Here is a 12,854-nt window from a genome sequence, read left to right on the forward strand (position 1 = left end):
TAATGGCCATAAAATTTGTTATTTATTGGTTTGATAAATTTGTCGTTCCAATAATTACTTTTGAACAAAAAATAGTTCATATTAAGTGAGTCGGAAATCAAAGTACAATTTATTCTTTTCAGAATAAAATTTTACATATCTTCTATTTAAGAGAATTTTTGAACATTTAGACACAAATTTTCTTTATTATTTTTTAAATAGATATTCCATTCCCCTAATAATATTATATTAAAGACATATTTCAGTTGATTTATTCAACGATCTCCAATTGAGTTTTTATCCAATAGTTGATTTGGTTGAAACCGAGTACAAAAATTCCAGCAGATTGGCCACAAACAAAGTGATAACACAATATCTGTTAACTAAACTGCAGAGTGTAGTATAGTGTTGATAAGGTCATTTAGCAGCCTTTGACGGTTAAAACATGGTGAATTTTAAAGCTCTTCAAAATTTTTTTCTTGGGAAAGTAAAAACTAATATTTTTTATGGTTAATTATTGGGTTAAAATATCAGGAAATTCATGACTATGAAGCCAAAAGCTGAATACAAATTTCTGTTTCATCCATATCCAGAAGTTTTGTCGAGTTTTAAGCAATCTGTTCGGTCTACTTTGCGTAATTTTTTGCATAGCTACTATTTTTATATGTATGCATGTAAAAATGCTAAATGCATTCCTTCTCCCTTAATGGCTTGAGATAGAAGAATTTTAAACTTAATTCTAAACTGCCAAATGTCGAAGTACGAAAAAATGAATTTTTACACAAAATAGTTTGTGTATGTATGTATATAAATACATATGTCCCTATGTATGTATTCACATAACTATCTAGACGGTTTTAATGTTTTTTTATGTCAATCGCTTTATTGTGTGTTTTTTTGTCGGTAACTAGACATATACATACATATGCATAATATTTTTTTCTAAAGTTATTTCCATTTTAAATATTCATAATATACAATTATGACGTAAATTATTACATGTACAAAAATGTGTTTGTTTTGAAATACAAACAAATACGTGTATAAAAAATAAGTTGAAACAAAAACTTTGATTTTGACATTTTATTTTACCAATTCTTTTGCTGTCAAATTTAAATTTTGACAATATTAATTTCAAAAATGATTAAAAATTTCGTAAAAATGTGTGAAGAAACAATAAAATATTGTGGAAATCGAATTTTGATGTTTCTTTAACCTTTCTCTTAGAACTTTGATTTTTGCTATTAAATATTGAAATATCAAATTTATTTCAATTGTACAACATTTGCGCCCTTACAACCAAGTGCTGGTAAATTCGGCTAAATTGTTTGTAAATTCAGTGGTTGTTGTGTTTAAGATAGATTTGATTTGAAAACCGTGTTAATGCAACATTTTCGAACAAAATTTTAAATTCGCATAATCAATATTAGCGTATTCTGTTATTAAACCTTTATAGTAAAATTTTAATAACAGAAGAACATTATTTTTAATCTGTAATTGTTGAAGTGCAACAATTCTTTAAAAAGCAACTGTTCTAGAGAATTTAATAATATACAAACATACATATATAACCTAATGGGATAAATCATATCATAAGTATTGTTAAACAAGTAAGTGCAACATACAGATGTTCTCTATTCTTTTGATAACATGCAGTATCAATTCTTTAAATCTGCTTGCTTTTTTTAATAAAGCACTCATTGCGTGAGTGTATCTATAAATATTTTATTGTTATATCAAAAGCGAATACATGATAATTTTAAGTATTTTTTTTTTCATATAATAGAAAAGGGAAAATCAAACTTCCTCTACACTTTTTTCCGCGCTATTAAAAATTAACTAAGTTAAAAGTTTTTTCTGTTAATATTCTCATGTAATACCTACGGTTATACGTAAGAGAATATTTTCACTTAAAAAATAAAATGAAATTTAAAAATGTTGCACAGTTAGTAAAAGAAAACACAAAGAGTAAAATGTGAAAGTAACAAAAAAATTCTTTTGCATGATTCTTTTTATAACTAACATAGGGAGTTTAGAATTATTAGAACAAAATAAAAATGAAAATTCTTTTAAGTTTAATAGAGAAACTATTGTGCATATTTTACTATTCATATACATATTCACATTATCATAAAGATTGTCTGATCCTTGAAAAATGAATATTTTAACGGTACGATATAAAAAGTGTGAAAAAACAAAGTATCACAGCAATCATATAGTTCTTACGGAATGCAGTTTTTCAAATGAAAGAATAATAGTTTTAAAGTCTTGATAGTTATTCCAGTTAGATAAAAATTGAATTCATGTGAGTAAAATTTAAAATTTTGATGAAAATTTAAAAAACTTCGAATTTTACCTAAATACAGTTATGTATAATTGTGAAGAAAAACTTATTAAATAAAATAAATATAAGTAAAGCATTGCACTTCTACATTATTTAATCAATTACGAATATAGTACATTTTATTTATTGCTTATTACTTGTAATAATAATTAATAAATTTAAAACAAATTTCCAATTAATTTTATATTTTCAATTTTCATCGCCCAATTAGGCTTATTCATAGTACCGAATTACTAACTGATGATTATCTTAATTGTAAAAAGTTCAATATTATTTTAACATAAAACACTTTACGCAATTCGTTCCTGTCTATAATTAAGTTTTTGAAACCTTTACGATAAATATTACAGATTCGATAACAAGAATAAGCCCCAAAAAATTCATTAAAATGTTATAAACGTTGTTATAAATTTATTATACGTATCAATATTAAAATGTATGCATATACACATATTAAATATATATTTATGTATGAACATGTATATCAAAAGATAAAGAAAATATAAAAATGTAAAGGGAAAAATAAGAAAAATAAAAATTTCAATTTTCTTTTCTCTGCAACGCGGTAATTTTAAATTGATATAAAATCAAAATTTCCTCTTCCGTATACTTAAAAGTTTTCTTTTAATATTCTGCATTTATATTAAAACATTCTCACTAGGTGTATTTTCTAATACACAAGTGTATATGTGTATTCATCTTATACTTTGAAATAAAATATTAAATTTTTTACTTACTCTTATTCTAGTCATGTACACTTTTTAAATAAAATAGTAATAAACTTAAATATGTTGTTGATTTAATTGAATGCCAGATTCAAGTGAAATTGTAAATATAATTTCATATCGATTTAATAAAAAATGTGAATGTGTAATATCTGCATGTATACATATATATTATTATTATATATAAATAGAAAGATAAGTGAGTAAAGGAATGAATTTTTTGTATCAGTGGAAAAAAATAACAAAAAATCAATTTGATTAAAGAGAATCAGAAAAATTTGGTAGCGAAAAAATTCATGAAAACAAATTTTTTCTGCTTTTAACCTACATATTTCTTACTTTCAACTTCCACAATATTTTAAAATTAGGTTTGCGTTTGTTTTGACGGATATATAATAATGTTTGAAATATATTTCGATTTTGCAGTTTCTGTTCGTGGACATACCTTAAATTTCATCAGTAACACTAACAAATATAAAGATAAATCAAAAATTTAGCTAAATAGACCAACTATAAAGCTTAAATTTTTAATAAATAATGCATTGCAAAATTTAGAAATCTAAATATAAGGCTAAAATGTATTTTGTATAACTCAATAAAATTTTGAACAAATTTGTTCTTAAAAAATTAATTAAGTAAATGTTGTAATAAAATTCAATAACTTACCAACTACTAGTAGTCGTACAAATGCAGTCGCAGTTGAAAAATATGGTGCATCTGCAGTAACTTCACATGAAAAATTTCCAGAAAGTGGAAAACCAACATTTCGTAAAACAACTTGAGTAGCATTTGACATTGAAACCTGTAATATATTTTTTTTTTTTTGATATTATAATGAATAAAACAAACAATTGAAAAAACAAATCAATTGAAATAAAGAAATTCGATAGCAAAAAATTTTATTATATTTTTGTATAATATACTTACATCTACATTAAAACCTGGAAATGGGAAAACTTTTGTACTTGGCCTTTCATTAGGTGTAAATCGATAAAATTCTAATAGACCACGATAAAATTTCACTGAATAAAGTTCAGCTCCATTCATATCGTAAAGACACCTAAAAGTTGCATGATGACCTCTTCTAACTGTTGGTGGTTCAACAATTAATTGAACACCACGAAGAGCACAATCCCCTAAACCTAAAATGATTAAAGAATAAAATTTGTATTTTATTTAGTTATTTAGTAGCAAAGTATTTAAATTAAAATAAATGTAATTAAGATTTCTATGTATTTTAAAACAACATTATTTTCAGTACCCTCAATTATGTCATGAATAAGGCGAAATTTGCTAAAGTGTGACAGAATACCTTTTGAAACCAAAACTTTTTAACGTTGCTCATTCGTTTTTTATTTAAATTTCCTAAAGCTTGTTTTTCATTTCATAGGTTGTGGTTGATAGACAATAAAATTCTCAAACTGAAATCGATTTTATTGTCAAGTAGTTTTTAATGCCTTACAATTGCTAAAAATTTTTATTTGCTAAAACATTTTTTCTACGCAATTTTATTAAATTCCAATTCCTTTTTTATTTGTCCAATATAGTTAAAATAATAAAATCAATTTGAAATTTTTCTCTTCTAAAATTAAATTTTAAAACATTAGTCCTTAGGAAAACTCTTTAATTTTTCTAACACAATTCCATTTGCATTATAAATTTAGCACAAGTATAACCAATAATTTACTCCTGCGTTTAAAATAAAAATACTTAAAAAATCAACATTATACATAAGTTTAAAGAGAAGAGAAGGAATTAGCATAAAATTTTGGCATTTTGGCATTTGGTCCTATAATGATTCTAATAAAATTAGCAATGTCTGGTGTTGAAATTCAAAAGTAGGAAAATAGCTTGTGGAAAAAATTAATTTTTCTCTTTTTCAAAAAAAAAAAAAAAGTCCCATTATTTTTGATTAAATAACAATTTGAATCTATACCCAAAATTAAAGTAAAATGAATATCTTAAAAATGTTTCACTTCGAAAGCAAATATTTTTTCCAATAAATGGGCCTAACCTATAAATAATAATATTTTTCCAATCATTACTATACAAATGTGTGTATGATGCCTAGATGAAATTACATTATGCAAAAAAGTGAAATACCATTTTTGCATCCTAAATAGCATGAGAAACTATTGTTGAGTATAGTACGTGAACATGCATAAGACACCATACAAATGAAAAAATTTTTCACTTTTTGTCATATATATAATGTAGGCATGCATGTAAATGTAAATATATGTATGTATATGAAAGATAGAAATTTACCAGTTTAACACTTTCACAAAATAAAAATGGTCTGAGCAATAATTGCAAAATATTAAACTTTGTTTTACTCGCAGGCAGTTGAAATAGATCAAAATTTGAAATTGTTTTTCTATATTTTGCATAAATTTTTCAACACAATATAATGAATGTATATGTACATATATATTGAATATAATATTATGACCTTTAAAAATTTTTAAGAAATTAGAACTGCGCTCACAATACACTGCAACAACATTAATGTAAAAAATCATATTATTTTGCAATTGTGGTTTTCGTATTCTATGTGAACGTAAACCATACATAATGTTGAAAAATTCAACTGAAAAGCTATGTATGTAATGTATGTAATTCGATGCAAGAGAAAATTTAAATCGGATTTACATTGTAGTCGGCTAAAAAGAATTTCGCGGAATTCATAAAATTGATAATTTATTTGTGAAAATAGCAAGTAACTAAAAACTGTATTACTTATTTGCATTATTATGTATATTGCGTGATCGTAATTTCCACAGAATTCCAAGTGGAAAATTTATATTTTTAGGATATAATTTGGATAAACTATGTGCTGATTTTTTGAAATTTTCTTTAACAAAAGTTAAATGGACACAGTAAACTTCAATAAAATAAAGTAGTAAAGTTTAATATTGAAATTTTAATGCCAAAAGAATTGTAAATTAAAAAATTTTAATGAGTTCGAAATCAGTGTCTGTCACATATCATTTTATAATAATTCCAAAATACTCTATGAAACTTGTATAGTTTAAAATTAGTGGTACTCTGTAAAGAAAATTCCTCATACATCTCCCTTCTAATAATCTTTAAAAATTTAGATTGAATTTTTTAATTTAAATCTTTTCAATTTACTTAACTTTTGTACTGACTTATACATACTTAGAAACTTTTGAAAAATCTTGAATCCTTTCAAAATACTAAAAAAATGAATACAGATAATGAATGAATATTATAATTATTTTCAATTCAATACATATACAATCTCACCATGGGTTCAACATTTTATAAGAGACTTATAAACATATGAATGAACATAAATAGAAAATAGAAAATTGGGATAATACTCATAAAATATTTGAAATATGTAAATTTGATTAAAAATTCTTACTTTATTCCCATCTATCTGTATGTAATCATATTTAAGAATAAATTCGTTACCTAAATAACTTCAATGATTTTAGTTTTACACTAAAATAGAAAGCGACAGAATTTTCGATTTCTTGTATAAAATTATATGCCCGGCTTGTGTTGAGAACTCATAATGTGAATGCATGATTAAAATAAACTTTTAGAATAAAATTAAAATTTAATGTAGGTGAGAAGGTATTCAGGTAACTTTAAAATCTATATCAATATACTTGTGTATAACATTATTTAATAAAGTACAAATTTTATAATAATTATTATTGTAGAAATATTTTTTACATACGTATAGGTATTTCGTTGCATTCTGTATATTTTTATCAGAATTTAATTACTTATAACTATTATTAAACATTCAACTACAAATATTTCGTAATTAAAACTAGCAAGGATTATTTTCTTTCTATAAACTCAGAAGTAATATTGTTTTTGGTAAAAGATTTAAACTAAATGTATACTCGTACATAAACAGATAAACTCCAAGTTTGTTATTATCACTTTCGTGTTCTTTAAAGCAAACAAAATTACATCAAGTTTAAATTTTCGACACAGAATTGTGGTTGAGTTTTGTATTTTTAAAAATTTTATTCATATTACGATTTAATCCTTTAAGGATACTATATATGATATATTTCCTATGCAAAAAATTGTTTTATTTCTAAAATTAAAATTTTTTTTAAACCTGTATGAATTTTGTTTCGGGAAATATTAAGAGTGCAGAAAATTTTAGTGATTTATAGAAGAAAAGATAATCGAATACCTAATTTTATTTTCAAGCTTTTTTTCATTTACCTGTCCTGCAGGACAGGTAATTTTTTTTATTTTCGGACGAAAAAAAATATTTGCATTATACCTTCTTTGCGAAAAATGAATCTTGTAAGATTAAATATTGACTTTATTATGTAATGTAGTAACATTTTCTTGCCATACCATCTTATAAACAATTTCCACAGGTTTTGTATTTGTACTTTTGTACTTTTAAAACTTTTAATTAACTAAATTTCATAAATTGATTCTATTTTTGTTGAACCTTAATTTTAGTTTTAATATCTATGTGTATGTGAATATTATAAAAGTTTAAATAGCTGTTATACAGTTATTATTTTGTAACTTCTATATAAATACGAAAAGAAATCTTTATATTTAACTTTTCATAACCATTTTAAGCAATTTATTTTATTGTAATTATTGTTTTACTTTTTTAATACTTTCTCGGTGGTTCTAATTAAAATCTATTTTCTTCTATGCACAATATCTTAATTACAATGATAATATCAGAAATTTTAATTGTTAAAAATTTCCTTTTTTTTTCTTGTAGCCCATTTAAAGTGTAAAAGTCGAACCGTTTTAACTTTCATAATAATAAAATTTACTTTATATACGTAAAGAAGAAGTGCTCTTTTCTGGTAGCCCACCCGTTCATAATAGTGGACTTTCGTTCCATTATAGCTTAATGAAAATAAATGATTACGAAAACGACAATAATGAACTTTTTATTTTAATTTTGAAAAGGAAAACCTTATAAAAAGGAAAAAAGTTATTTTTATAATTTTATTTTTTAAGTAAAAGATATGAAAATCAATTAACTGATATGCACACCATTTTATATTATCATGAAAGTTAGGAAAAAATAAATATTATATTTTAAGTTCAAAATAAATTCAAAAATTCTAATAAAAATTGTTATGCTAAGAAAATTTTCCGAATGCAACGTATAAAATTTCTTCAATAATAGAAAATATTTTTGTATAAATTTTTGATGCGAAAATTTTTTATTAAGAAATTCAATTTAATTCCATTAGGAAACTAATGGGAAAACTAAAATTTTATATTAATACAGATGGATTTCATGAAAAGCTAAAATAAAATAATTATGATTTTACTTAACTAGTAGTTATTTTTATATCGTAAAAGAATTTTTGCATCAAATTTTAAGATTTTCGAAATATTAAAAATGAAAATATAGGTGAATCAGAAATAAAAATAATTTACACCCCAGCCAACAGAACCCTCTATCAATTAAAAATTTGTTTGAATCTTGTAAAGTATTCGAAAAAAAAAGAACTGGTACAGCGTTGAATATTTCAATACCTTATAAAAGTTCAAATATCTAAAAAAAATCGGTGTGTTTAGCACATAACCGACCGCAAGATGTGTTGTCTGGTTTAGCGAAAATGTTGTAGAAGATTATGAAAATAACCTATGACAGTTCTTCCAGATTTTTAAGACGAAGTTAAATTTTTAGTTAATATACCTAGAAAAATGTAAGTTTATCTCTTAGAAAAGTTTCGCTCTGTGCCATCCAAATTCCCTGAAAAGTTTGCCAGTTAGATTCCAGAAATTAAATATTAAATTTCATATTCCATCAATTAATTCCCTAGATATAGTAGAAAATATAATTTGTTTCCTACTCCTGTTTACGAGCTCTGATCTCTTCAAAAAGTTCATAAGTTCATTGTACTCAACACGGAATTTAGAATTTTTAATTAGAAAAATATTTCTATTTATAAACTCAGATAATTTGCTGAAAATTTGTTCAGCTGAACTTCAGGTATTGACAGACAGAGAAACAGACTGGCAGACATTTCTTTAAAAATTCCTTATTTACATTTCCTTCGAATGAAGAATTTCCTGCTGATCATGTGATATTTTTCAATTATTAAATTAATATTAGTTATTCAAGTTAAACTACATATAAAAAATTAAAATATAAAAGTTTATGTTAGTGCCACAAATTTCGTATAAATTTTTTTGTACATAGAAAAGAGAAAATTGAAAACTGAACTTTCGCTTATTGTAATTTTTTTTTTTTATATCGTGCAGTTCCACTTTGATGATCCTTTATTTTACTATTATGAAAAAAAGATGAGTATTGTTTTCGTAAAAAATTTTAAATTTCGAAACTTTATCAGAATTCTGCTCACAAATATACAAAAATTTTGTCATCGACGATTTGTCAGGCTGTTGGGTTTTTAGTGTGACTTTATTTAGATTTATGTGATCCTGTGTGACTTTATTTAGATTTATGACTTTATTTATATTTTATTTAAATTTGTTAAGACTGAACGAATGTTCAAAACATTTAGTTCATTTCTGAATTTATCTTAAAAATTCTAATGAATTCAATATTTTTCGGGTCAAATTGAGTTTTCAAATTTTGCAAAAGTTTAAATTTTATTATTCTAAATTTAATTAAATTTTAATTATTCTAATTCATTAAAATTTAATATTTTTTTCTGGGCTTCTCTTATTCGATCATGATAAAGTGGTCGATCATGGAGTGTTCGCATCAGATTTTTATTCTAATGTTTTCTTTCGTTCTAATTTTTCTGTGTTTGTTTATATGTAGTTGCTATATAGTCAACTTTGATGGTCATCAAAAAGTTGAAATATATTTCTTTTTTTTTTTTAGTTTTTTTAATGATTTTAGTGTTTGTTATAGTCCATTCTCTGATTTATTGATTAAAAACTTTTTCATCTTATTTTTATCCCATTTTTTTTAATTTTATTTATTTAATGATTTTATGAACTTAAAGTGACGTAAATGTATCACTCAAACATATTTGCATATATTTATAGCAATTTTTTTTTATGTTCTTTTCATTGGAACAATGAATTTATACATACAAACAAACGAAATATAATATTGTGTCTGTGTATGCGGAATAAGTATGTTATGCTTAAAATGCGAGGACACGAGTATTAAATAATAATATGTATGGACTGGAAGTGCTATTGTTTATACATATACAAAAAAAATTTAACTAAAATTCATTCACATTATGTATACATACATACATATACGTATGTAGTTTTTTTTATGTAAAATGAATTACTCATACATATTTAAGGTAGAGTATGTTTTATTTTCTTTTATTTTTTCTTATTTTGGTTAGATTTAAAAAAAAATTACTCAATTTTCTTTTTACCGACCACATTGCTTACATTAACGGAGGTCATGTGATGGCACTAAATTTAAAATCTAGAGTTTTCGGTTGGAACGCACTTCTCTATGGTAGGGAAGTGTAAATAAACTGTTTTTATAGAGAGATGTTGCTCCTTCTATCTGCCATTCTGTGTATGGTGATTGATGATATGGTGTGTATGGGATTTTCATGGAACAAGCATATTTCATATTTTTGTGCATATAAAAGGAAATAATCAAAGAATTTTCTGGAAATTTAATATTTTAATTTCGGAGCGTTAAAGCAATGGACCTTTAATTTTTTTTAAAAGATCTGGGGCTCGGAGATCTAATTGGGGACCGATTCTACCCTTTTTACCATATCTACGAAACTAATTGATGAATTTTTTCTAGTTGTTACCGAAACTGAATCTCCATTTAGGACTTTTCAGGGAATTCAAATAGCACAAAACTATACTCAACAAATAGTCAAATTTACATTTTTCTAGGTATGTTGACATTACTTGCGTCAAGCTGAGCTTACTAGCGTCCTTAAAATTAAAAAGACATGCTTAATAAGTATTTCCTTAATCTTTTATAGAACTTTCTTGAGAACATAAATTGCATTCAGTTAAGTGCTAATCACATCAGATTTTGTTATCAACAGTAATAATTTAGCAACAATAAAAATTTTGTGACCATGTTATTGGTCACAATAACATTAATTTGTATTTAATATAGCTCCATTATTAAATTTTGTTTATACGAGTACTCATAAAATATATGAAACTTTGAATTGAGGTACGAAGCACTAGCAAATGTTGTAATGACAATCAATGTTTTGAACTGCTCTAAAACTAGTTTCTGTGAAATTAGACAAAAATGTTATAAAAAAAATTTTTAATACACTCTGTGGTTTGTTCTCATTAATATTCTCATTCACATACACACACACACAATATATGAGTATGTAATGCTTTATTTGTAAGCCATTTGAATGTGAATTATGTGAAATCGGTAATATAGGATAAAGTTTCCAATTATTATTCAAAAAGTTTCTCATTTTTATTTTTGATATTTTTTTTTTTGTTTTACATTTTCGGTTTTTTATGTCCTTTTGACTATAGATCAATGATTTCTGGTCATAAATAAATTTATAAAAATTTTTTATAGCGTAATTTAGTCGTTTTAAAATTTATTAACTTTGGAAAAAAATGTTAAAACTATAAAAAGCATTGTCAAATAATCTATAAAAAATAAACAAAGACCGAAATGAAATTGTCGGTTCCTTATTTTAAATCATATATACAAACATATACAAAGAAAAACCGAAACATGAAAACCAATTTAACTTATTTGAATTCCCCAGAAGAATGGCTTTTTAAAAGCAGTGAACGGGTGAATTAATAAAAAAAAATTAAAACTTTTCTTCAGTTTCAAAGGGATTTTACTTTCTAAATCAATAAACAAAAATAAAAATGTGCTTTGTATATGTACGATTCTACATATAAGATATAAAAATATAGAATATATACATACATAGATAATATGTTACCCCATAAAATTGCGAAATGAACAGATACTATATATGGGGGAGGCGGTCATTTGAGAAATAAATTTATTTTGTAAAGTTTTTATTTATTTTTTAATATTATTTTATTATTTAAAAAGTTTCATAAACTAATTTCTTTTTTTTTATTTTTTGGAATTTTAAATAAAATTTAACTATTATACAACAAGCAGGTCCTATGAATTTGTATATTTTTTAAATCCATTGCGAATAATGCAAGAACTTATTGATTAATCCAGATTATGTACGGAAACGGTTCGACAAAATCACTGTGTATTACAATAAATTTTTGTTATAAATAATATTGAAAATACAATTTTTTAAAAAATTTGAAAAAAGGGACTCATTTGATGTGGTTACTTTTTTACTCGGAAAATTCAGGGAAAATTTGCAACATATACGTTATTAGATTTATTCTGTTGTATAGTTGAAAATTATGCAATCACTGGATGAAAAAGTACTTTATAAACAAATAAAATGATTTCACCATTGGATTGCGGTTTTTCTTTCACTAAATACGAAAATTCATATATGTACTATATTAAAAATTAACTTATTAACATTTATAGCCGTACGAATGTATGTTCGAAGGATATAGTAAATTTGCCTTTCCGTTTGTAAGGCTAACAAATAATAGTCTGAGATATAGACTCAAGTGTATGTTTTTGATCAGCGCCGAATTCTGAGTCGATTTAGATTTGTCTGTCCGTCCGCCCCAAAGATAACTCAAATTGAGCTAAGTTCACAAAATTTTCATAAATGATTTATAAAAGTAAATGTCAGAATTCTATTTAATTGGATCGGGGAACTGATTGAGGTAATTGCCATACAACTTCAACATTTATTTGACTGTATCTTAGAAACTATGACAGCTTTGGTATTAAAATTTCGTATAAGTGAATATAT

The 12,854-nt window shown here is 24.3% G+C and overlaps 1 protein-coding gene across 1 annotated transcript in view; it reads right to left on the minus strand.

Annotated features, from left to right (window-relative positions):
• Positions 1 to 12,854, minus strand: part of LOC129611536 (uncharacterized) — a 121,622-nt gene that overhangs the window by 41,004 nt on the left and 67,764 nt on the right. Inside the window, exons 4-5 of the mRNA XM_055524729.1 lie at positions 3,976 to 4,190; positions 3,715 to 3,850 (exon numbers count right to left, since the gene is read on the minus strand). Coding sequence (XP_055380704.1) covers positions 3,715 to 3,850; positions 3,976 to 4,190 — 351 coding nt within the window. The remainder of the gene's footprint in view (positions 1 to 3,714; positions 3,851 to 3,975; positions 4,191 to 12,854) is intronic.

This window comes from Condylostylus longicornis, unplaced genomic scaffold (genome assembly GCF_029603195.1).
Source record: "Condylostylus longicornis isolate FDR11 unplaced genomic scaffold, ASM2960319v2 ptg000004l, whole genome shotgun sequence".
Lineage (NCBI taxonomy): Eukaryota > Metazoa > Arthropoda > Insecta > Diptera > Dolichopodidae > Condylostylus > Condylostylus longicornis.